Here is a 27,548-nt window from a genome sequence, read left to right as displayed (position 1 = left end):
TAAATGAAATGATTTATTTCGTTCAATTTGGTGACAAAACAAAATCAACTCTTTAGATTAAATACATTGTAGGTTCAAATTTCACTGGCAAATTGTTTACTTTTTTCATGTATGTCTGGGCCCAAGGAGTTAAATTAGAATGTAAAAGTGCTCTAAAAGCAGCCTGTTTCTATTGTTTTTAACATGTTGTATACTTATTCAAAAACTAGCCTGCGACTGAAAAAACTGTATAATTATAATTTCAATATCTTTTAAATCTTTGAAACTATACTGCCATGTGGAACACATTCAAGATTGTAACAAGTTTGTATTAAAGTAAAACTGGTTGTTAAAAATATTTGGTACAAATAATAACACATTTTTGTAAATAATATGCATTTTATTTAATAATGGAAGTAAATACAACTTAAATAATATCAATACACATTATCTTAATAATAATACACCAAGTCAGTCTTTGCTTGCCTAGTCAAAGTATTGGTAATATATTTTACAATAACTATCATAGTATTTACAACTTAATTATAGCTATTATCATAAATATCAATAATAGTAGTTATACACGAGTGACGCATTTAAACAAACTTGTCGAAATTAAATTAAATTAATAAAAAATGACAGGGACAATTATGTATTTTTTGTGATGGATATTTTTTTAATAATTGTAATTGTTAATTTTATTTATAAATTAAATATTACTACCAAAAGCAAGTAATACATAGGGAATAATAATTAAATATAATCAAGAAAAAGCTCATTAAAGAGATTAGGGGCTTAGATCTCATAATTATATTCCTGTAACAATATAAAAATTTAATAAGGTTTGGTTAATTGCATGTAAGTATAACCGGGATAAATACAACTATGGGATTATTGCGACTGATTTATTTCTCGAATGCGATTGGTCGGAACGCTCTCTATGTTGTCTTATTTCCAAGTAGCTCGAATCAGGCTTCTATCACTAGATAATGGGAGCTCCTGTAATTCTCGTTTAACAAATGAACTGAAATAAACGCAATAATTCCATAGTTGCATTTAACCCAGTGTAATTAAGTGCGTCACTTATGTATTCTATGTTCTCACTATCACTAAGGAAACTTAATACAAGGCACCACGGTGATAGAACCAATAGTAAATTTCAATTATCCAAAACGGTAACTAGGAATTCGAAACGAGCCGAAAAATGGCACCACACACTTTTATACACATCCAAATATTTGTAATGCAGTAGAGCCTCGCTAATTCGGACTCTGTTAATCCGGTGATCGCTTTAATCTGGACAGTCTCGGGCTTAGTGAAATGACCTAGATTGCCTTCGGAAGGAAGTGCGAAAATGTAAAGCAGAACAGTAGTTATAGTCAGTAGAATATTAATGTAATGTATTAGGTAATCTCGAAAATTGAGTAATCTCGAAAAATCATTCGAAAATCACTCATGCTTCGTTGTCTGTCTGTGTAGTATTTTTTCGGAATGATCCGCCAGTTTTTTTCGTTTTTTCTTCCGGAATTCCGAAAAGTTCCGAAATAATTACCCGAAGACACGGTAAGTGATTTTTTATAACAAAAATCCGCCAACGACCGGTTATTTTCCCGTCCTGATTAGCGAGGTCCTACTGTGAAATAAAAAAAAAATATTTCATAATATTTTTTTCTTGAATTCACGTCTTTCCTAAAACAATTGAATAACTAATGACATCTTTTAATGCAAACTTTCTTTTATATGAGGACGATTTTACGGAATTTAACATTAACTAAAACTGGTTATTTCACTAAAACAAGATGAATATTTGGCATCCCATTCACAATTATATACCACACTAAATGCGTTAACATTATTAACACGGAGTATATATGCGTTAACATTAAATATCATATCACTCATTATAATAAAATTGTTCAATATGCACTCCTTGACGAGTGCGAATGATCCCTACCAACCTAATTTATTGCATTTTAATGTCAACATTAAAAACTTATACAAATAGTGGAGTAAAAAACCAAACATATTTGGTCATGCTTACAACTTTAAATATAACCAAGTATGTTATTTATAATCTTGGCCAAAATACTTTAAAAAACATGCAAACTTACAAAACATGCACCGTGATTTTTCTTTGACGCACAGCGTCAAATTTGACCCGCCATCTTGATTTCGCGCGTCTTTTGTTTTGGCGCGCCATTTTGACATCTTACGCAAATGAATTAGCACCTTTAGTTTTCCGGCATAGTCGAAACTATGATCACTAAAGTGCGTATTTGTGACATCACTACGCTCGCTAACGCAAACGATTAAGCACCTTAATCCTTAAAGGATAGAGTCAGATATGGTTCCTGCGGTGCGGCGAAGGTTTTCGCTGAGAAGCCGCCAGGATAGAAGCGGGGATGAGCCAGAGCTGCTCGCACCAGCGCATGAGGGCTTCCGTGACGTGGCAGCTGTTCGCCGCCGTAGCTAGCTGGGTCTCCAGGCTGTCTGACTGCTTTATCAGGAGGCTGGAACAAGAATTGTAAAGTTAGTTTATGTTGTTAACTCTTATACCGCCACAGACGTCAACTGACACGCATGGTTACAGTGCAACATACGCGTTCAATGCTTTTTAATAAGGTTTACAATGGCGCGTTATATTTAATAGGCGTGACGTTCAAAGGGTTAAGCAGAACCGTCTGCAAACGATACCAAAATGCTTGGAAATAAAGTATTGAAGAAGAAAAAACACTTTCTAGTGCGAGACCCAAATCTGTATGTCGGGCTGACCATATATTTTCTAGTGTGAATGGTGCCGCAGGGAGTCTGAAGTCGGGTGGGGCCCGACATTTGTAGTGTGAGCGGCGCCTGCAGCGCCCCGTATGTAGGGAGCGCCCACTGTACTGCTAGTTACCTGGGCGGGAAGAGCGCCGGCGCGATGATCATGGCGACGTTGTGCGCGCTCATCTTGTTGGTGTGCGCGTGCGCCACGATGTCGCGCGCCAGCGTCAGGATGCAGCGCAGCGTGGCGCGCGCCGGCGGCGGCAGCAGCAGCACCAGCAGGTTCAGCGCGCGCCCGCGCGTGGCGCCCGTCAGGGCTGAAATAAGAAATAAAACATTTAGTTTTTGTACCTTAGATTTTTTAAGTAAATAACTGAGCAGTAAGTAGGTATTTACTCAAATTGAAATACTTAACTTTGACAATATAATCAAGATTACTCACCATACGTGTGGTAGAAGAGCCTCATCAGCTCCTGCGTGAGCGGAGGCTGCGGCAGCGCCCGCAGCAGCCGTTTGAAAACCGCTGCCAGGTCGTGGCTGCTTGCACCAGCTAGGGCTGCCTCTACTGCGCCACGGTTCTCCGTGTACCAGGAACGCTCTATCAGTTGGCAGAGCGCTTCGATCTGTGAACAAGTAGATAGGTTAAGTACCTAGGATTTAAAATTGAATTGTAAAACCCACAGATCCACTCAATATAAAAAAAAATTACGAGTTGTAAGTAATTGAGAAAGTGGGTAACGGGTGCGCAAAATCTATTGCTTTACGTTTCCTCCTATAGCAGCATGTCTTTGCGGAGTAAAGTTTTGAGGGAGACTCCGAATACTGAGGCCTCTGGAGTGTATTTCAGCACCTACTTTATTGTGCTTATTCCCAGCTACTCAGAGAGTAGGGTTTCGAGGACTCCTAATACTGAGCCGTCTGGAATGTCACCCACCTTGTGCTTATTCCCAGCTACTCGCAGCAGTCCCTCATCTGTCGCCCGCTTGGCCAGCGTTCCGGCTAACGTCCGCAGAACTCCGGGCACGGAACTCCAGGTTTCTTCCCATAGCAGCATGTCTTTGCGGAGTAAAGTTTCGAGGGAGACTCCGAATACTGAGCCTTCTGGAATGACAAGATTATTGTTTATTAATGCTAAATTTAATCACGGATTGTAGAAATAACATCAGCATATAAAAGTACCTAAGCCATTATTACGATTATTCTGCAAAGCCTAACAGCTAAATTTTCGCTACCTTCTTTCCTCTTCTTCTTAGGCGGTTTCCTCTTCTGGAAGGGCAGCGAGTATTTATCGAAGAGTGCCGTCAGCTCCAGCAGCAGCAGTTGCGGCAGACGCTTCAGCTGAGGCTCGCCGATGCTTTCCACGTCCACCACGCTGCCGTCTTCAGGCCATTCCTAAAAACACATAGGAGCATCGTTTAAACATTTGATCGAGCATATATTACATACTTAGGGCATGGTTGGCATGGTGGATGGAGAACGAGGTAGTGGACATCCACCAACCCGCTGGGTGGACATTGTATAGAAGGCCTGCCAGGGCTCTACACAGGCGCCTATTATTAGGAAGGCGGAAAATCGTGCAGAATGGAGAGCCTGGTGCACGAAATGAGGTCCTCATGTGGTCGCGACCCTCACTCATGAGGAATCGAGGAAGAATACTTAGGGCATAAAATAAGAAATGTCTTAGATAACATTTAACCGCCGGTCTGGGCCGTATTTACTGGCCGAAGTGTATACCTACTATTTTTCTTCGTTAAGTAAACAGCGTTATTAAGAAAATGCTCACCTCCTCATGGTCCATCATCTGCCGGTCCAGGTTAAACTTGTGTTCGAAGCTGAGTGGCTGCTGCACGGACGCCGCGCTTTTTGCCCGCGACACGACAGTGTGCTTGCTGAAACAGAAATTATCAAAATGTTATAAACGTTGTAAATGTTGTAAAAAGGCACTCGGTTTCGGTCTCAGTTCCGCTAGGATCGTCCGATCACTGTCTGGTGAAATCCGTGTCGATCCACTCTCCTCCTGATCTCTGCCCTAGGGGCACGAGGAGAGTATGGCGATACGAGTCAGCGGACTGGGATGAGATGCGGCATTTCTTTGCGTCTTTCCCCTGGCAGCAGGTCTGTTTTTCTTCGGGTGACCCCTCGTGTTCTGCTGAGGCTGTTGCGGATGTGATTCGGCAGGGAATGGAATATTCCATTCCGTTCTCCGACCTATCGCTCGATCACAAGACCCGAGCATGGTACAGTTCGGACTGTGCTCGAGCCGAGGCTCTTAAGCAGTCTGCATACCAGGCTTGGGTACTAGCCCGCGATACCAAAGCTGGAGCACAGAGGGTTCGCGCGAAGAAAAAAGCCTTTAACTCAGCTGCCAAGTCCTGCAAACGGGTGCTTCGAAAGGCTCGATTCGACCACGTCAGTCGAATAGGGGCCAAACTCGCCTCCTACCCTCCTGGTAGCAAGCGGTTCTGGTCCCTGTCGAAAGCGGTCGAATCCAACTTCTGCCGACCCACATTGCCACCTCTGCAGAAACCTGATGGGACACTGGCCCACTCCGCGACAGAGAAAGCTAACTTGTTTGCTTCTCTGTTTGCGAGCAATTCACGTCTAGATGCAGGCTCAAAACTTCCACCTACGCTATCTCATTGCAGTTCCTCTATGCAGAGAATTGCTATACATCAAAAAGAGGTACGCCGAACTCTGCTGAATCTTGACGTGAATAAGGCCAATGGACCAGACGGTATACCTGCACGTGTACTAAAGCAGTGTGCGCCTGAGTTGTCTCCTGTACTGACACGCCTGTACCGCCTCTCTCTCCAAACAAGAACGGTGCCGAAATCCTGGAGGCTTGCAAACGTGCAGCCAGTACCCAAGAAGGGTAGTCGTGCTGATCCCTGCAATTACCGACCAATCGCCATTACCTCCATGCTCTGTAAAGTCATGGAAAGGGTACTTAACGGCAAACTGCTGGCATACCTCGAAGCAAATGATCTGCTCAGTGACCGTCAATATGGCTTTCGCCGAGGTCGGTCTACTGGGGATCTTTTAGCGTATGTCACGCACTGCTGCGGCGAGGCCATCGAGAGGAACGGTGAAGCGCTTGCTGTTTCACTGGACATCTCGAAGGCCTTTGACAGGGTTTGGCACGCAAGTCTCCTTAGCAAGCTTCCTGCTTACGGCATCCCTGCTGATTTTTGTAGCTGGCTATCTGATTTCTTGAGTGAACGGTCGATCAGAGTAGTTATTGATGGCTGCTCTTCGGACCTCATGGCCATTGACGCCGGTGTTCCTCAGGGGTCTGTTCTCTCCGCAACCCTTTTCCTGCTCCACATTAACGACATGCTGCAACCCAGCATTGTAGGTTATGCAGATGACAGTACGGTTGTTGAGAGATATTTGGCTAGTGCAAGGGACAGCAGGGAGGATATACGTTCACAGAGAGAGGCCATGGTTGAGCGAATGAACTTGACCCTTAGTCTCGTTTCCCAGTGGGGTGATGACAATCTGGTCACGTTCAATGCCTCCAAAACGCAGGCGTGTCTATTTTCCGCTAAACGGAGTCCATTCGACCTGACTCCTTCTTTCCGGGGTGCATCTGTACCTATTACCGACAGCCTGGAACTCCTCGGCATGGAGCTGAGTTCAGTCCTCGGCTTCGGCAGCTTCATTGAGTCTAAAGCACAAACTGCGGCCAGAAAGCTGGGCGTCCTAAATAAGGTGAAGCGATACTTCACACCTGGACAGCTTCTAACACTTTACAAAGCTCAAGTCCGGTCGTGTATGGAGTATTGCAGCCACCTGTGGGATGGCTCAGCTAAATACCAACTCGCCGCTTTGGACTCAGTGGAGCGCAGAGCCAGGAGGATGATTGGCGACAAGAAGCTAACGGCTAAGCTTCAGACTTTGGCCCATCGGCGGAAAGTCGCCAGCCTGTCGGTATTCTACAGGTTGCACTTCGGGGAGTGTGCCCAAGAGCTACACGAGCTCATTCCACCGTCCCCATTCTACCATCGGACTTTTAGACGCACGGCCGGTTTCCATCCTTACTTGGTAGATATTCCGCCAATTCGCACTAAGCGCTTTGCTTCTACTTTCCTTATGCGCACTGCCAAGGAATGGAATTCCTTGCCGGCGTCTATATTTCCGTGCTCTTATAACCCGGCAACCTTCAAATCAAGAGTGAACAGGCACCTTCTGGGCGAGCTCGCTCCATCGTAGGCCACGTCTACGCCTCGGCTAGTCTGTGGCCATGAGTAAACCCATGCATAATAAAAAAAAAAAAAAGTTATCCAACATATAACATCAACTCATACAACTATAGGTACATTCACTACACGGGATTGTTGTTAATCTGTCATTTAGGGTTCTTGCTAAATTGGAAATTCTATAGCGTAAGTATTGAACAACCAATTTAGCTAGGACCCTAAATGGCGTAATAATCGCGGAGCGTGATGGCACAGTCTAGACAGGGGACAGGGACAGGACAGATTGTGCGATTTCAGTGAAAATTCCTTCTGTAAAAACGTACCCTGCCGCGGCTTTCTTTCTATGGTCTTAAATTATTTCATAAAGTGTGTGTACCTACAGATTATAGGCGTATATATTTAACTTTCTAGAAACAATCACCCTTAGAAATCACCATAAAACTGTGCCCCGAGCATTAGCTGTAAAATTAAGTGCTTAAACAATTCAGTCCATGACACCTGTGGCCACAATGGAGGCATTAGCACTTAGCATTGAGATCAACTCGTTAAGAAACTGGACCACAGCGATTAGGTCTCTTATAGAGAGAATATTAAACTTAATGGTTTTAAGAGGAAAAGTAAATGTTTACAATGATTTTAGAAAAAGTTATTAAAAACTGATTTTGTGAGTTTCATGTCAATCGATACACGATAGGTGCTGATAGACTTCAGCAGAAAATCGAGCATTCGCGTTTTTAAGCAGATTCGGCGAATTGTTCGACGAACGCTTGAGTACATACTTCTGTTCCTGATGGCGTTCGTGATAAAATCGGCAAACAAATTTGGCGTTTGCTTCCGCACGGCCTGATTTAGTAGGACAATTTAATCAGATTGGCAAAAAATTGTCCCGTCTGGACTGGGCTTAATACTTACACGAAAGGGTCGTTGTCCTTCAGTATTGATCCGTTGATTCGCTCCTTGCCTATTCTTGGACCCTGGACAGTCCCATATCTTTGGTAGCCGAGGAGCTCGATGCCCTCTGAAAAAGGAAATTATTATTCAACAAGCAGTTCCTATTGACAAACAGAAGACAGAAGATAATCCTGGTACAGTCTGCAAGTCTTGAGTAGCAGACAGGTTTTCTCATAGATGCTTTTGGCCGGCGATTTTTAGCGATTTTGGCGATTTTTTTAAAAACCAGTGTTCCTCTTTTGGATCATCTAATGACAAATCTGTTAAAGTTGACTCTGCCATAGGTATGTTATCTCTTAAATTTCTGTGACAAAATAACTTATTTGGTTCGGAGGTAGTAATTAGTTAAACCTTGATCACTGTCATGTTTGATAGAAATCTTGCCGTCTTTCCTCTTTTTTTTCGGAATTTTGTCGGAAGACAAATGGTGCGTATCGTATGGCATCAACCGGAGACTAAGGATTCAAAAGATAGTCTTTCAATGGTAGGTAGTAGATAAAACTAAGAAAGGGGCCCACTGGTGCGTAGCGTTGTCTTATGTGTCGTGTTGTCTCAACGCATTTAATTGGGTATGTCATAAAAAATATTAGGTAGGTACAGGTGCCTACGTAAAATGTCGACGCTGCGACGAAACAACGCAACGCCTTAGTGGGGCCGGTTCCCTAAGCCTTACCAGTATTCGTAGCTATATCAGCCCAATGCAAGTCATTCGGCTTGAACAGCTCATGCATGGGTACGGGAGGTTCCAAGGCAGGTGGAGAGAGACGCGCCCGTCTCGGCGCCGCGGGCGCGGACGGCGTGCGGGCCAGGGGAGAGTGGGTGCCGGTCGGCGGGAAACTGTCGCTGTAACAAGGTTTCCTATTATATTTCAGCACAGAATAAATAATAGTACTAGGTACAGAAGACTCGTCACTCTCTAATAAAACGCGTCTGTCACGATCAGCACAGATATGGCCGCTAGGTGGCGACAGCGCCACGCGCGGCTTATGGTGAACCCCAAAATTGGGATCGAACGGATGTACTTTTAGCTACCTGTAGCAAAGCGAAGAAATCGCGGAGTGAGCCACGCCTGATTTCAGTCATTTAGTGTTTGTAATTATTGAGGATTCCTTGTTATTAAATTACATCCTAAAACTAAAGTACCTTCTTTTACAAGTCACTGCAACTAATCTACCTACCAACATTGTCTAAGTTTTGATCTCTCATTGGTTCTTAACGTATTAGTGATAAAGGACCACAAATTATTTTTATACATGAGCATCAACCGTGTAGGGTGTGAACGCTAAATGATATTAACAATCAAATGTTGCCTCTTCTTCTCACTGACGCCGCTCTCAAAGTCGAAATAAAATAATAATGAACTAATCACGAATAAAACAAGTCAAGGTTGTTCTTCACTTTCAGATACCCACGATTAAGAACCGTTTACTAGACAATGTTTTGCAGAATTAAAGAGTATGCAATTCCACCATACTTGTAAAAAAAATTAAATAGACGCATCGCACAATCCGCGGAATCAATTGAACCTACAATTTTCCGGTGCACTTCTCAAGTGCGAAAGAAAAATGGCGTCGGGATATCCGCCATATAATTGTCAGTATGGCTTTCCTGTCGCTTGCACAACGTTCGCACGCTTCCGAGAGGTGTTTATCCACAATGATCTTTGATGGTGTTCCGGAATATGCTAATGAGTGTCGTGAATATAGTCATTTTGTAGTGAATTGATATTTTACCTGCGGTGACGTTCAGCCTATATCTAACCACTAGAATAGACTGGCTGGAGATCTAATCCGAATTTAAATATAAGCTTGAAGAACACAAGTACGTAGTGGACACTTGGATTCGGCAACTATTTTTGATAGTACGTCGCATCGTCTGTACGTATTCCCTTAATATGATTATGACTTCTTGTCTTGGTAGGATGTACCTAAGTAAATAAGTCTAATTAATCCGAATAATTCCTACTAGTCCAAATAAATCCAGATTTCAAGCCCCACCACAAATCAACATATGTTACTTATTGTAAACGCAATGGCTATATCTACAGTACTTACACAAAATCTGGAGGCGTGTGGTCAGGTCTACTGGGAGGCAGCCGCAGCCCCCATTGGGCCATTGCCCAAAGCCCCCGAACCGTAGTCCTTATTTCAAGGAGTCAGGGCTATAACCGCGAAAATCGAAGTTCGCAAATTGCGGGGATTTTTCTTTGTCACTCTAATTACGCCTTCGTTGGAGTAAAAGAGAAAGATCCCAGCAATTTGCGAATTTCGGTTTTCGCGATAGCCGCTCAGGCGTCGCACTTCGGGATCTCTTTGAGATCAGGCACATAGTGGCTCTACAGTACTTACACAAAATCTGGAGGTGTGTGATCTGCCCATTCTACAGGGGGGCTGCCGGAGCCTCCACTGGGCAAAGAGTCCAAGGAGTCGGGCGTTGCGCTACGGGACCTCGGCTCGCTGCCACTCGAGTTCTGGAACAATTAACAAGTTGTTATTGCTCATGGAACTTTAAAGCAATAGTGCAAATTAGCTTAGCCGGACTCTATTAAACATGGTGCCAAACGGAAAGAAAAGTCTCAATTCGAAATTCTGCAGAGAGAGCGAGAAGATAGATGAAAAGAGAGACAAGACAGTTCCGTAAGAAACTCGGCATATTCACTAATAAGTTGGTCGATTGATGACATAGGTACTCAACCATTGAGGCATTATTGGGGGTTGGTAGCCTAGCCAGATGACAAAAAATCATACATCGAAAAGAAAAAAATGTATTTACAAAATAACACCTAGACAAACCAACTTAAACTTAATCACAACTGTATCAAAGCTATGAGAAAACTGCGAAAAAACCTCAATCGTCGTATCACATACCCACGAAGCTTATACTTAAAGCAAGAAAACACTTTCTACCTATTAGGCGTCCAAATAATTACATAAGCACATGTGACAATAGCCCGTATATCAGCGTTTCTCAACAATCATCCTCCTCTGCCACCGTAAGACAAAAAACCGGGCAAGTGCGAGTCGGACTCGCCCATGAAGGGTTGCGTAACAGCAAGTAACATAATAAAATTGGGGTTTACGGTTTATGACGTATTAAAAAAAAACTACTTACCAAATCTTGTTCAAACCAATTTTCGGTGGAAGTTTGCATGGTAATGTACATCATATATTTTTTTTAGGTTTATCATTCTCTTATTTAAGAAGTTACAGGGGGGGGGGACACACATTTTACCACTTTGGAAGTGTCTCTCGCGCAAACTATTCAGTTTAGAAGAAAATGATATTAGAAACCTCAATATCATTTTTGAAGACCTATCCATAGATACCCCACACGTATGGGTTTGATGAAAAAAAAAAATGTTGGGTTTCAGTTCTATGTATGGGGAACCCTAAAAATTTATTGCTTTTTTTCTATTTTTGTATGAAAATCTTAATGCGGTTCACAGAATACATCTACTCACCAAGTTTCAATAGTATAGTGCTTATACTTTCGGAAAAAAGTGGCTGTGACATACGGACGGAAAGACAGACGGACAGACAGACAGACAGACAGACAGACAGACAGACAGACAGACAGACAGACATGACGAATCTATAAGAGAGTTTTTTTGCCATTTGGCTACGGAACCCTAAAAACCGTAACTTCATATAAGTTACGTAATGACATATGACTTCTTGAGTTGGGAGTCATTAAAAGCTGTAGCTACTAGCTTTCTAAACTCGGTGTTTCCATTAGTTTGTGGTCTTAAATGGGTACCTAATCCGTGATAGCAAATTAGCAAGTGTTAGTTGTTTGAAGACTTAACTTTGTGGTTATAGAGTAAACTATACAATGCGTTCGTATTGAATGATTTAACTGATATTAAAGTGCCGACGTACTTTCTTACGTGCTATCTAATGTGCCAGAAAGAACTCTTCTTTCGGAGCGTATTGATACAAGGTTCTTTGGATATTTAACAGAAAAAAAACTTAAAGTTATAATTCGCTATCGTCGCGTTGTCAACTTGATAGGACCGTAGATCAGAAAGTAAATATTATACGATATTTTCCTTCGTAAAGCCTAGCAGTTCTTGAAGATCTGGTAAAACAAAATCTATCAGGGTTATCCGTTATTGATTTCCGTTCAATGTTTAACTAATATCCAGCATATGCATTAGGAATTTCTTGAAATATCCTCTCAATCCATTGACCCTCAACTTTTTCATATCCCCCGTCTAAACTAATCTAATTAGTGTAAAAACAGTTGAAACCCCGCGACCGTACCATATTAGTGGCACAGCTCGAGCACCGTATAAGGAGATTAAGGCATTTTTATAGATTGCCCTCTTCCGCCGTGGCCCTTATAAGGGCGTCGATGTGATTGCCATAGGAAGTCTGTTTGGCTGAAGGTAATTAGATTAGTTTATAGGTTCCTTCGGGGCTTGATTGATGGTAACAGTAGAATTGTTAATAGTTTGTTGACTTTATATCGTTCTTTATACACTTATCATACAATTCATACATAGGTATCGCCGGTTGTCGCTTCTACCAAAAAATATAATAGAGTTTCTAAATTGTAGAGACGTATTCTTCATGAAAATCTGTTAAGTAGTTTTAAGGTGTATCGTGAAGAAACATAAACGCAGACAGACGCGGCGGGGGACTTTGTTTTATAAGGTGTCCTGACTATAAAATCCCGCAAGGCGTAATACGGAAGACCAGCATTTAAATACCGTCCTATCCGGTGATCAGAACTGGTATAAATGTCTGTCAGTAGGAGCCAGTAACCTGTTCTTGTGACAACTTTGTTTATGCGCCGAGGAATAGATGCTCTTCGATGGATGCCTAGTAATTTGTTGGCAAGGATTCTAGTTTTTATGTTTTCTGATGGTAAATGTAAGTTTGTGGGTTTGTAGACGTTTTTTATAGTTGTTGCTTTTATTGCAAATGCATATAGAGATATTTCTTGCAGTTTTATTAAAAAAATCCAAAGTAGGTAACTAAACTTTTTGAATGTTAATGCAATTAAATTTGTTGGTACCTACTTCCCTAGAAACAAATTCATATGTAAACAGGTAGATTGTAATCATTCGCACCATTTTATTTAAACATTTATTGCTATTAAAATACAAATTAAATTATATTATGAACATAACTATTTGATTTGTAGGTATGTGTGTGTAATTTGTTATTGATCTGTTTTTAATATACCTCTCCTCTTGTAGACCAATATAGACATAGACCCTGTATAGACCTCATGTTGTTCTACAAGCACGTCGATTTATAATCGGAATCGAATGCGACTTGAATCGATAATAGTAAATTGAGAACTAGGTTTATTGTTGATGCCGAATCATACCTTTACTTGGAAGTGACACACAATCGGGGGCAATGTTTAATGGGAAAGCTAGTCGTTTTACCTTCCGATAAAGATTGTGGTCATCAGACTGAAAAGGACAATAAAGTGCTCTTAGTACGGTCAGCAGTAGAAGTTGCTAAGCGGGCGAGGTGTTCAAAATGACCTTGACGCGACTTTATTATTACATATTTTATTGTTAAGAGAATATAAGAGCGTGTCAAGGTAATTTTGAACACATCGCTCTTAGCAACTTCTGCTGCTGACTGCACTTAATAACACACGTAGGTACTTAGTGACAGCTTAAAGCATACTTTTTTAAAGGCATTGTGTTGTGCATAAGTTGCGAAAAATTTCCAATAAGTTTTCCGGTATATTTCACAGGAAGCAAAGGAAACCTTAATTTTGGAAACAAAAATTCATTCCTACACAAAAATGTAAGAAGTTTCCAAATGTCTTTAAACTTTACGACGGTTCATCAGTATCTACGGAAAACTCATTCAATTGTTTTTACCGTACATATATTATCGGCTGTTATTTAGTGTTTTAGCAATGTTGGACTCTGAACCTGAATTTTTATTGGCTTCCTAAAAAGAGTTCTCAATCTGAAATGATTTGCTAAACATGTATATTTGATACTAGTTACATAGGCAGTTCGCGAGTGGCATAAGTTGATTTAAGGCAACATCATTACAAACTCAAAAACCCTGGTATTTCTAAACAAGTTAGGCTCAAATGTAACGATTATGCGTTAATTCGAAAACGATTTCCATCGCAATCAGCACTGGTTCGGCATTGAGCATGAAACTAGAAATCGTTAACGATGTAGTTTCCTGTAAGGGCCGTTCTGCCGTTCAGCTAATCAAGGTTTCTATAATAGATTCGAGATCTCTTGAGATGGTAGGTGGTAATATTGACAGTATGGTAGGTAATAATATTGACAGCTAACTGCGTAACAGGTAGGTACCTATTCGCTTACGGAGCGTAAACGATTGACATTTTGGCTACGCACCCAGCCAGCTTTATCAGTAGAAAAAGGTGGCAAATTTGAAAAAGGGAAATTTGGAATTTCGTGCCTTTATTTTATTGGCAAAGTTGGCTTGCCAGAGTATAGGTATTTTAAAAGTATTTAAATGCATGCGTTTACTATTGACGGTCAAAGGAGTCAACACTATCGGTTTCAAAACTTTATCTACATAGATAACTATGTTTACATAACACACAAACTATCTAATTGGGCTCGTAATCTTATCTTCATCGTTCCGTTTGTTGCTCCAAATCCTATAACCCGTGTCCTGTTTCGACATGACTTGGATCATTAACATCCCGATCGAATTGATGGGCTTGAGATTTTGTTTACATACTTATCTATTCAGCCAAGGAGCGGTTAACGGCGCCATTTTGATAGTGGGGTACAGTGGATCATAGTCCACAGAGGATCATAGTCGATCTTTTTGATGGGGCTTCTCCTTCAGTATGTACGCACGGTCGCAAAAACTAAGCTTACCAATTGACAATGCCTACGAACGGATTCATTCAACTCTAGTTAATCTAGAAGTCATCCTTTATATAAGGGCTCATTGAGTATTAGAAACAAATACCTACAAGGCAAGAATCAAAGAAGAATCTTGTTCAGTCAAATACATAGAAATACCTATTTCAACATACATGTCAAATGCGCATAAATAGTAAAATTAGACGCAACCGCAGACCTACATTTTTAGAATGGTCGACTAAGGACTGAATATTGTTTAATGACATTGTGTAACATACTATCTTATTACATAGATATGAGGTATTTTTTTAAGTAAATTGTATCTTAGTTTGTATATTGAAACGGAGGAAACGCGTGTAGCCAAAGTCGACAGTGTCGACACGCTTCGTCATATGAAAAGATATTCAAATATCTCTAAGTGTTTTGGAGAGTGGTGTAAGCGGTATCCGTAACTGTTAATTATTAATCTGTCAAGATAGCTACATTTTAAAATTCAACGAGAGTTTAATGTATCTGGGATTTATATTAAAATATAAGACAGGAATGAATTGTCTTAGGTACGTCTTTTTTAATTTTTAATATTAAAATGTCCTAACTGGTCATGAAGTAAATCATAGTTGGATTGGGTCGTACATTAGCCGATCAAACTGTAATTTTAATAAATGGTATATAATGACAGGGCTTAGTAACGAATAATTATATCCTATTTAATTTAAGGAACTACTAGGAAGTATTTTTATTGAAATATAACGGCAGTCATTGTTGCCAATGATATCATACCAAGAATAGATTCCGATCAAATCGCATTACATTACAATTAATTAAATGATCGCAATCTAAATGTAGAAAAAATGTAAAGAATCAAATAGTCTCAGATCTATTAGGTCGTTATGTACTTTGATCTTTATAAAGGGTCCATTAAATAAGATCAATGGTATGTTAAAAGAGAAACATAATACCTATATACTTCTAAAGGTAATAATAAGATCAAAGAATTTTTTTTTTCATAGTGTTTTAATGCAAGAAACAAACTTAAATGTGCAGGATTGAAAATCTCCTAGCCAATCTAGATAAATTAGAAAATAGTAAGCCAAAAAAAACATCATAATAAAAATTCAAAATTTTGTATGGGAGATCAATGCTTTGCATTTATTGTCACTTTTTCTAGTCACCAAGCTGGCTGGCAAGACTATAGAGATCATAAACTAAAATGTACGTTTAAAAAATTACCAAGGCCTCTAAATAGGTTTTCAGCAACGCCATCCCCTTGCAATTCTCCATTTTCTCGCAAAGTTTCAACCTGACTGTATCACAAATCATGGTGACAATTTGACAAACAAACGCACGCACAAACAACAAAAACAACTGCACACTTAATCAACCGACTGTATTGTGAGCAACTTCAGTTGATTTTTACCGGACGCGTTAATTTCTGTTGGCGCGAAAATTTAGTACGTCCGTTCTAATAATTCAAACCGTTTTGCGTAATCCACACGCATATTCGAAACCTTTTGAATATTTTTTTATCCGTATTTATTATCTGTTTTTGAACGCATCCCACTTTTAAAAAACTGTATTATTTTACTATTTTTGAACGCGTCCGTTACCCGCGTGACGTTTGACTACAATACGTTACGTTTGAAAGAATCCCTTGAAAGTTAAATAGTTATTTTATCTAATTACCATCCATGTTAGTTATCTGGTGGCCTTAATTCGTGTCCCTTTGGGCATTAATAGATGGCTTGTTTTGAAACTATTTTAATGTCTTCTTAGTAATTTAGTGATTTTATTAATTATTGTATAAGAATTGTGGTTTAATGGATTTTGCAATACGTGTTTAACTAATGGGCGGCTGTGTAATCACTGTCAGCATTAAATTAATCATGGTCACTTTTTGATTCTGAACCAGTAAATTCTAATTATGTGGCCTTGTCAAGGTTTTTTACTGACAATGCACAAATTGTACCTATTAGATTGTTAATAATACACTTGTTGTCTGTCCGTCTGTCAAGACCCTTTATCTCGTGAACGAGTGGAGGTATTGATTTGAAATTAAAGCCATATACTCAGGTCTACAGTCCCTTGAAGCTGTAAAAAAATCAAACTTCTTAGTTAACGTAAAAAAAAATACGGCCGATTATGCCGCAAAAAACGTATTCTTGAATGCAAATTAACTGTCAAGTGTGTGAAAGGGTAGTTGACTCACTCATTCATTAAAGCCATAAACAATGAGTAACGCTTTCTGGGTTACAGAATCCAAAGGAAGCTTCCATTACGGCCGCGGAACTCCAAAACACTGCAATTTGCTGCACTTTAACCGGCCGCCCGAGCGGAACCGAATGTTTGTATATTAAACAGGATTTGTTACACCTATTACGAATGATTATTAGATATTGAATAAAGGAGGTTGATCTGTAATACTCGTAGTTAAACACCTCTTTTAACGAACAATTTTCAATGAAACTCAGTATTGCACACGAGTAATAATGGTAGGAACGCTCACGATCATGAAATATTATTAAGGGTCCCACTAACCCGGGTTTAAGCTGTTAAACCGTTAAGCTAGTGTCAAATTGTACTGGTAACCATAGTAACTATGCCACAGACATACCTTTTTCAGACGAGTCCCCAGTTTCTATAATAAACATATGTTCGATATTGATCCTTTTAATAATTCCTTGTCTAGTCTAAAAATGTTTGTGAGACGTAAACTGTTTTAGTACCTAATTCCTAACTTGTTTTCATTGTTCCTTGAGATTGTATGCTTATAGTTATGTATTTTTAAATTACTAAGTTGTTCTTATCTACCTTTTTATTTTATTAATATTGTGTTTAATTAACCTCCAGGTCTGTTTGTATCACCTCTCCTGTTCTGTACACTGTGTACAACATATGTAATATGTTTATTATGACTGTTTGTGTTCTAAATAAATTAAAAAAAAAACTCCAGATTTAACAGGTTAACCCTGGCTTAGTGGCACCGTGCAAGTGGCCCTAAGAAATACTTGCGCGTTCTAGGGTTAGCGAACTAACTCGGAGTTAACCATTTCCACAGGGTTAAACTGATCTATATAAACGGTTAACTCAGAGTTATTTGGCTAACCCTGGAACGCGAAAGTGGCCCTAAAACGTAATTCTGGCATTTCTAGAAGTACATACTTAATTCAAAAGTAATATCCCTTAGCGATATTTCGGTAGAATCACGGAATACAATCTTTATTAGCGCAGGTAAGCATTTAATTAGAAAAAAACTAATCACTCTCTCTTTAATGATACCACCTGCTCAAACAAATTGATACCATTATACATTAATACCTACAGCAAATTTCCCTAACCGTTATGCAATGTTGCGTTAGCCATACAAATAAATTTAACAAATTCTTTCAAACCAGTTTCAATTTATGCCCGTTACATATGATAGGAAAGGAAAGTAGTTTGTAAACTATTTAACAAGTAATGGTATTATAGGTACATTCTTATAAAATTTACTTAGCCAAACTTTGTCTATACGAGTAAATATACTCGAGAAATTTTCCAAGTATATCTACAGTGGAAAACCCAATTTGTCAGTAGAAGAAGGCGCGAAATCAAATTTTCTATGGGTGGACAAGTCTTCGCGCCCACTTTTTTTTAATTTGCCGCTTTTTTCTACTGACGGAAATGGCTAGCCAAAATTTAGTTTAACGGTGAATTCTAAACTTTAATGTTGTTTAACATTAACACACGAACGCATCATTCATCTGTTTTAAAAATTGAGCGTTAAATTCCGTTAGAATTCACAGTTGACAGTTCGAAATTCAAATTAATGGTTCTCTTTTAGTTTGAATTTGGGCCATAGATCAGGGCTGACAACATTAACTTTTATCTGAGGACATTAAAGTGTTTTTGTCGGTAAAATCTAGTATTGGTTATTTCAGATAGGAAAGAGCCGCATAATATATACATATCTAAATAAAGTTTGATTTCCAGTTCCAGCCAAAATTAACAATATCAAAGACGAGTGGAAGACGAATAAATAAAACAATTATTTATTTTGGCAATACGAGTATGTGTGTAATTTAGAACTGCCTGGCTTAAAAAGTAGCAGTAGAATAAAATATTAAGTAGGTACCCTTTTTATAGAAGATGCACAAGAAAAATAATGTTGGAGTTAAAAATTCTATCTGCCTAGTAGGTACCTACAGTTACAAAAGCATTGACCAATTTTGTGAATTTTAATTTTGACGATATGATTAAACTATTTTAATCTATCACTGGCTGAGTAATCAAGCACGTTGCCTTCAACGAAAAAAAAGAGCTTGAATATCGAGTTCAATTTTCAAGATGGCTGAATGACAGGCGTGAGTCAGGCCTGTCTGTCACTTTTTGTGAAAGAAAGCTGGGAACCGGCTCCGACCACCGCTCGGTCTGCTCCGATTTGACTTGGAGGGCATTCCTATGTAATTATAATAAGTTTTTGACCTTGGCAACCGGTCTGTAGATAATTACTTATAGTTTTTTGTATGACGGATGCGGCCAGTAACTTGGAAAAGTTTTAGAACCGGTCGATGAACATATCAGAAAGTATAATGGTACCTAAATCAAATATCTCTTTTAACACAGTGTAATCGAAAGAGACAGACAATGTTTTTATTACGTACGAAAACAAGTGCAGTGCAGGTACCAATGGAAGGTTTTGAGAAAGTTGGAGAGATGTGTACAGTTGTTCTTTAATATTCTAGATGTTAACGCTTTGCTGAATGCGTCGAGTTAAATTCCAAATCGTGGAGCATTCAGATACCTAATGTCAGAGGTTATATGTCTCGTACATGAATGCAGAATAAAATGACATACTCCACTTTCTACCATATGTAAGTGTGTAAGACTTACCTCCAAATCCCTGAAGACATCCCTAATATCGGGTTTCCTGGCCCTGGAAGCCGCGCGCCGCCGCCGGACGGTCCTATTCAGCCTTCGGACTCGTCTTCTAACCGCAGCGGCTTGTTCTCTGGGCAGCGGCCTCACGGCCTCACCCAGCTGGGCCTCGGTGACTTCGAGGCCGGCCTGGAACGGCGCGGCCAGGGAACCGAGGCCGGCGGCTTGCAGCCATTCTGTTTCGAGCTCGCCTTCTGTTGACAAAGAAAATGTATTTCATTAGTGTGATTCATCTTTGATGAGATTTGGATAAGTCAAAAAATCTTTTTCTTATGTGATAGTCAGCAAAGGAGCAGACGAGCCGCCTGATGGGAAGCGGTCATCGTCGCCCATGGATATAGGCAACATCACAGGAGCCACTTAAGAGTTGGCAACCCCTGAAAACCTTAAATACCTGCTTCTTGAATAATCTCATGTTAAAATCCTCAATCTATCTATCTATCTTCTATATACAGGGCGTCCCACGGCGATGCCACATGGAGGGAAAGTACCTTAAATATCATAGATAGCATATTTTGCTGAAAGAAGACTTCATTTTATTTTTAAAACTTAGTAAAGTTGCATTCATACTTTTTTAATTTTTTTTGAAAAAAAATGTATGGAAAAAAATTATCGCGTCATTGGAGGAAAAGTACCTTAATTATTGTAAATGAACATCTTACTGAAAGAAGACATTATTTCGATTTAAAAAAACAAGTTGAATTGCATTTTAAATAATTTCATGGTTAAACCGGGAATCGAACCCGCTACACGAGAAAAAAAATACCTTGTACCAAAAAAATTAATTCTCACATTGAAGCCTTTCGATCGGTATGACAAAGCTACAAGGTATTTTTTTTTCTCGTGTAGCGGGTTCGATTCCCGGTTTAACCATGAAATTATTTAAAATGCAATTCAACTTGTTTTTTTAAATCGAAATAATGTCTTCTTTCAGTAAGATGTTCATTTACAAAAATTAAGGTACTTTTCCTCCAATGACGCGATATTTTTTTTCCATACATTTTTTTTTTCAAAAAAAATTAAAAAAGTATGAATGCAATTTAACTAAGTTTTAAAAATAAAATGAAGTCTTCTTTCAGCAAAATATGCTATCTATGATATTTAAGGTACTTTCCCTCCATGTGGCATCGCCGTGGGACGCCCTGTATATAAATGCAAGTGTCCTGACTGACTGACTGACTGACTGATTCATCAACGCAGAGCCGAAACTACAAAAGCCAGAAAGTTGAAATTTGCACACCAGGTTGCATTTATAAAGTGTACAAGAGATAAGAAGCGATTTTGAGAAATTCAACCCCTAAGGGGGTTAAAAAGGGGATGAAAGTATGTATGGGGTTAAAGTTTTCTTTTAAGCTAGGAATTTGAAACTTCGTAAAAAGATATATTATTAAAATACAAGAAAACTAATTTCAGCGTTTTTGAAAATTCATCCCCTAAGGTGGTGAAAAAGGGGTTGAAAGTTTGTATGGATATCAAAATTTTTTTCGAGTGGTGGAGTTGAATCTTTGTATTTAGGGATATTATTAGAAGACAAGAAAAGTAATTTCAGCGTTTTGTAAAATTCATCCCCTAACAGGGTTAAAAAGGGGTTGAAAATTTTAATCTATTACAAATGCTTTGAAACTTCTTAAAAAGGCATAATAGCTGATTACAAAAAAAAGTGATTGCAACGTTTTTGGAAATCAACCCCTAAGGGGGTTAAAAAGGGGATGAAAGTTCGTCTTCGGGTGCAAATTTTATTTTAAGCTAGGAACTTGAAACTTTGTAAAAAAGTATCAAATTCAAATGCAAGAAAACTAATTTCAGCGTTTTAGAAAATTCATCCCTCAAGGTGGTGAAAAAGGGGTTGAAAGTTTGTATGGATATCAAATTTTTTTTCGAGCGCGGCACAGTGTGTTAAAAACCCCTTTTTTGTCTCACTCGCTTTTTTTTCTAGTTTCCTATAGTTTATATGAATCTAAACATCAGACTAAAACTCCCACGTCTATACGGCTTGTAGTTTTTTTGTAAAAAAATATCAAAGTTGGCTTATATCCGGGTCATGAAATGCATACAATCTAAAAAATTATTTTAAGTAATTTACTTACGGAAATAATAATTATAACAATTGAATAGACATTGAATTCTGCAGCTTTGATAATGTTTTTGTATATTTTCCGCCGCTGGATATCGAGAAATTTCCATGTTTCTCTTTTTTGGTTTTTATTTTTTTATCATGAAGTTCCGCCGTAGTAGCAAACGAAACCGATATTAAACGATAGTTTACGCTTGACTTTATGTGCAGAAAAAAAATCAGCTGCTAATACCGTGGAACTCAGAAGTTACAAGTGATTTAAGTTTTATCCGGAATGTTTGTGTCTAGGGTTGTCACTTCAAGTTTGTTAATCCGGATCAGAATTCTGAGTGAAGTTGGGGAATCAACTATTAAGGTTTTCAAAACTTACCGAATCAGAAATCCTCAGTTCATCCGCAAATGGACGTTTGTGCCGCAAAATCTTATAATAAACTATCTTTTGAGTGAGTACTATGATGGACCGGTAACTACAAAGGATCCCTACATTGAGCACCACTCGAGATGCTTTTGGTCGGGTTTTAGATTAGCTTTGCGAAGCCTACTGATCATATAGTCAATATTTATACTGTCGAACGAATAGATCGACTCAATAACACGTGTATACTTGTTATTAAATTTCATTCTATTTACACATCTATACGTTTCGATGATTTGCTACATGAGTTATGGGAAGGAGTCCACCCTCGTAAAGCGAATGCTAAAACCCCATGTCGAAAAATGTAGCATTGAGGAACCGGGGGTGAGGCATCATGGAGCCATTCCAGACTCATGGTGCCAACTTGCCTCAGCAGGACCTGACCCGCCCTGCTGAGGGATGTCCTTCTGGGCTCCGACCAGAGGACTTATTGCGAGGAGGACATGAGGGCGCCAACCCTCATGTTGGTCAACGAGAGGCACTTTATGAAGTTGTGGATAGCGCCACAACCGGCACCCTTCAACCTCCGGGGATGTTGGAAAATATGCGAGGAGATGATTGTGGAAGCAGTTCTGGTACTAAAATACTAACCCGTTTAGGTGCCTATCAACTATTAAAGGGTAAAGACCTATCAGCTGCTGAACGGGTTCAAACTGTCGTAAATTATTTTGGACCTCGATATGAACTATCCCGGACCGAAGACGAATTAATAGGAATACTCAAATTACTCATGAGTAAATCCACTACGTTATTAAATAATTGTAAAAGAAACGAGTCATTCTTTAGAAAAAAACATGCTAATTGGCTCAATGAAACTCTTGTTAGTGGTCAGGTGAGGTGCAACTTACCTAATAAAGACGAAACGTTGTCTCCAAAAACTAAAAAATTTAAAACTTTAAGCAAGGCTAGCAGGCACAGATCGCAAAAGAAACTGGAAGATGTTTTAAATGAAAACGCAACGTGTAATAAAATAAAAGCCTTTGTTGCGTCGTTGAAAGTAAATGACCACCCTCTCCCAAATCCCTCTAGACAAAGTTTGGAAACTATCATTAATTTGTGCTTGGCATCTGAGACAGCAGCTACCGATATTCTTGCACAAATTAAAAGTCCCCAGCAACCCTATACTCCTGAAAAAGCTGTTTCTATATTTGTGGATAGGAATTTAACAGTACAAACATACAATCAATTTCATTTCGACATGAAAACTCGTGGTTGTGATGTATATCCGCCATACTATAAAGTTCGCGAGGCGAAAAAACAGTGTTACCCCGACCAAATACAAATCTCTGAAAGGGAAGCCTTTGTACCTATAAAAAATTTAGTCCAACACACATTCAGTCGATTGCTTAAGCTAACCGACGACGTGTTTATAAGCTACGCCATAAGGAGTGAAACCAACACCGTAAACTGCATATTTAGAGGTATCTGGGGGTTTGATGGATCAACTGGTCAGTCATTATATAAACAATCATTGCAAGATGGAGAAGGGGATGAAAACAGCATTTTCGCAACAACTTTCACACCACTGCAAATCGTGACCAATAATAATGTCATTATATGGACGAATCCTATGCCACAGTCTTATCGGTGTTGTAGACCATTGCATATTCAATATAGAAAAGAGAACAAAACATTAATTATTTCTGAAAAACAAAATATACAGGATCAAATTGACAATTTAACCCCTCTAATTACACAAACATCGCAAGGCCATGTTATAAATGTCACGTATGAATTGCACTGTGCAGCAATTGATGGCAAAGTGCTAAACGCAATTTTAAATACGCCTTCTCAAATGCGTTGCCCTTATTGCGGCTTAACTGCGACTCAATTTAATGATTTGGACATAGTTTATGCCAAACCTGTTAAAGAAGAACGCTTAATATACGGATTAAGCCCACTTCACAGTTGGATAAGAGCATTAGAATTTGTACTTAAACTAGGCTATAAGATGGAAGTTAAAAAATGGTGGATTCCTAAAAACTCAGGAGAAAACCGCTTAGTAGAAGAACGGAAAAAAAAAGATTCAAGAAGAAATAAGGAAAAAACTGGGTCTGTTGGTGGATGTGGTCCGCCCCACTTCTGGAACCACGAACGACGGGAATACGGCGAGAACTGCTTTTTCCGAAAAATGTCGTCAGTCATTCTCAGAAATTTTGGGCGTCGATAAATGGCTTCTTGACGATATTTATGTCATTTTGACTGTATTGTCAAGCAACCTGCCCATAGACTCCAACAAATTTAGTGATTTCTGCAAGAACCTGGCCGAAAAATACACAAAAAAGTACAGGTGGCTTCCGATGACTGTCACCTTGCACAAAATTTTAATACATGGTGCTCGGATCATCGAACTGACACCTGTGCCGATTGGGATGCTTTCTGAGCAAGGAGCAGAAACCCGCAACAAATACTGGCGGTATGATAGGGAAGCACCATTCAAGGAAAACCAGTCGCGAAGCGGCCATGTTCGATTTATTTCACAGGGCACTAGTCTCTTCAGACCCCATAATTGGTGACTATGGTCTTCAAAAACGAAAATCCCAAATAAAAAAACATCCATTGCCAAAAGAAGCCATATCGCTACTAAAACCTTGTGCTAGCTGGCCAGCGATGGCAGTAACTGTTGACGAGGAAGACAATTTTGAACTATGTAACGAGGAGTCGTCATCATCATCTTAGCGTGTGTCCCAGTTCCTTGACACGGCTTTGTCTTGGGATCCACTTGGCCACCTTACCTCATGATTTGGCGTAGACACTAGTTTTTACGAAAACGTCTGCCATCTAACCTTCCAACCCTGGGGGCAAACTAAGCCTCATTGAGATTAAGTTCGGTTTTCTTGCGATGTTTTCCTTCACCGCCAAGCGACTGGTAAATATCCAATGATACACATGTTCATCTTGTTTCATGACACATATGTTCCGAAAATCTCAATTGACAACATTTCAAAATTTTTAGAGTGGTCTAAATCGAAAACCATTTCGGTAAATATGCTTCCTGAATGTAATTTCCAATACAATAATACTTGCCTGATATTTCAAGTTTAAAACCTGGAATGTTACCATCCATGGGATCCGGATATACAAGGTGACAACCCTGAACACAAATCAAAATTGTTGATAACTTTTGAGTTCCACCGAATTAGCAGCTCATTTTTTTTCTGCTGATAAATCTAAGCGTAATCTATCGTTTAATATCAGTTTCGTTTGCTACTACGGCGGAACTCCAGAATAAAAAAATAAAAACCGAAAGAGCGAAAAATGCTTTTTTTTTGTTATATACTGGCAGAAAATTATTGGAATGCTTCATAAAAGATGAAGTATTAAATGCCTGCTTAATTGGTAAAATCAAAATTGAATTAAGTAATTTAGTTGATTAGAATTTTTAGTTTTAGTGAATTTCATGACCCGGATATAAGCCAACTTTGATATTTTTTTACAAAAAAACTACAAGCCGTATCGACGTGGGAGTTTTAGTCTGATGTTTAAACTATAGGAATCTAGAAAAAAAAGCGAGTGAGACAAAAAAGGGGTTTTTAACACACTGTGCGCGGGACGCTTGAATCCATTACAAATGCTTTGAAACTACTTAGAAAGACATAATAGCCGATTACAAAAAAAAAGTAATTGCAACGTTTTTGGAAAATCAACCCCTAAGGGGGTTAAAAAGGGGATGAAAGTTCGTTTTGGGGTGTAAATTAAATTTTAAACTCTGAACTTGAACTTTTTGCAAAAAAAAGGTATTAAATTAAAAAACATGAAAACTAATTCAAGCATTTTTGAAAATCATCCCCCAAGGTGGTGAGAAAGGGGTTGAAAGGTTGTATGGAGATCAGATAATTTGTGAGTGCGGGACTTGAATCTTTGTATAAGGTCATTATGAGAATACAAGAAAAGTAATTTCAGCAACCAACATCAAAATCCACTTGACTTAAAACTTCATACAACTTGATAAAAAAGAAAAGTACTTAATTTCAACATTGCTTGGATATGAAAATTATAGAAAATTATAGGTACTAAAGAGGTAAAATGTTGAAGATAAAATTCCACGCGGACGAAGTCGCGGGCAACAGCTAGTAAGCTATAATGATATATCGTCGAGTGACAAACAAAAGTCACTAACTGAACTAACACCATTGAAATTATTGGACAATAAACCGTGTTACAAGTGTAATTAAGTGCATTGTTACTTTAATTATTTGATAGTACTTAGTGACTTTTGCTTGTCACCCGACGGTATGTAATATTTTCCATTATTGATTACCAAACAAAACAACATCACAAATATCGGTTTAAACAGAGCGCAACGATTTATACCGACAAAACCAAATATGGTATAAACGCCACAATCATAACTGCGTATATAAGTGCGTATGGACATATAAAAAGCGATTCATTCTAAAGCAATGAACTTGTAAGTATTTAAAACATTTAATTGAGCATACATAATCTCAGGTGATTTGACCATTATAAAGCCGAAAGGCACGGAACAGTAGTCTAACAAAAACATAATCATTCTGTCCTTCGCGAACCGATTGGCAGATATACCTATAACTTTTTGTATTAATCTTCCGTGTTTTTTAGGGTTCCGTATTTCTGTCTGTCATGTCTATGTAACACGCATGGGAACATAGGTAAAAAACTATCGATGTTTTGTTTCAAATGTGAACAAAGGCTAATTAAAATGAAACATACGGGGAATCCCAGTTGAACGATACGTGCGTAAAAAAATGAATAGTATAGTAAACACGATTATCTGTCATAGATCACAAAGTAAAAAAGTTTATGGTTATTCATTCATAAGATTAAATGAAACCATTATTATTTTATTAAGTACATTAAATATTATTTCACATAAGTAATTATTTACGAACAAAAGTTAGACTAAGTATAACTTTATTAAAACTGAATAGATACTTTATTATGATAAATAAAGTAAGTTTCCAACCCGCCAATCAAAGAAAATCACAACCAAAATGTTCTTCTTGACTGTCTTAATCCTATTCAAACCTATAGTTGAAATCTTTTAAGCTGACCGTTTGGGACTATGAGCTCTCATAGTTCTAAAACGGTCAACTTAAATTTTTTTAACTATACATAAAGTTCGTTTTAAGATAACTTTGCAGAGACTTGAATAGAACAAAGTGAAGAGTGTCATTATAAACATTATAGTTTCATAGAATTTACTGAGAAATTACTGAAAACAAAGCCACACTTTGTCATTACAGACGCCATGGTCCGACTCTACGGTAATCGCAACCATGAATAATCATAACGCATGTGTCATTAAGGTTAAAAGGGTTACAGAAGCCATCAACACCAAATTCGTCGCCACGAACCTTAGCATGACCAACTACATCTCGATCATGTTTTTGTTTTAACCGGCCCAAAAAATTGTCCGACAGTATTTTGGACCTTATCCAATGG

General features: G+C 38.8%; 1 protein-coding gene and 1 long non-coding RNA gene across 4 annotated transcripts in view; one reads left to right on the top strand and one right to left on the bottom strand.

Moving 5' to 3' along the window:
- LOC134679822 (uncharacterized) overlaps positions 1 to 27,548 on the top strand; it is a 268,010-nt gene that overhangs the window by 166,165 nt on the left and 74,297 nt on the right. The window lies entirely within an intron of this gene.
- Positions 359 to 27,548, bottom strand: part of LOC134679809 (rho GTPase-activating protein conundrum) — a 122,129-nt gene continuing 94,939 nt past the window's right edge. For all 3 annotated transcript variants that reach the window (XM_063538707.1, XM_063538709.1, XM_063538708.1), the window contains 10 exons: positions 19,591 to 19,829; positions 10,241 to 10,362; positions 8,566 to 8,735; positions 7,854 to 7,959; positions 4,526 to 4,631; positions 3,975 to 4,134; positions 3,677 to 3,843; positions 3,185 to 3,365; positions 2,876 to 3,059; positions 359 to 2,489 (listed from right to left, as the gene is read on the bottom strand). In XM_063538707.1, the coding sequence (XP_063394777.1) occupies positions 2,318 to 2,489; positions 2,876 to 3,059; positions 3,185 to 3,365; positions 3,677 to 3,843; positions 3,975 to 4,134; positions 4,526 to 4,631; positions 7,854 to 7,959; positions 8,566 to 8,735; positions 10,241 to 10,362; positions 19,591 to 19,829 (1,607 nt within the window). In that variant the 3' untranslated portion in view covers positions 359 to 2,317. The remainder of the gene's footprint in view (positions 2,490 to 2,875; positions 3,060 to 3,184; positions 3,366 to 3,676; positions 3,844 to 3,974; positions 4,135 to 4,525; positions 4,632 to 7,853; positions 7,960 to 8,565; positions 8,736 to 10,240; positions 10,363 to 19,590; positions 19,830 to 27,548) is intronic.

Source organism: Cydia fagiglandana, chromosome 3, assembly GCF_963556715.1.
Source record: "Cydia fagiglandana chromosome 3, ilCydFagi1.1, whole genome shotgun sequence".
Classification (NCBI taxonomy): Eukaryota; Metazoa; Arthropoda; class Insecta; order Lepidoptera; family Tortricidae; genus Cydia; species Cydia fagiglandana.
Note: the sequence above shows the minus strand (reverse complement) of the source record. Positions and strands in the feature narration are given on the sequence as shown.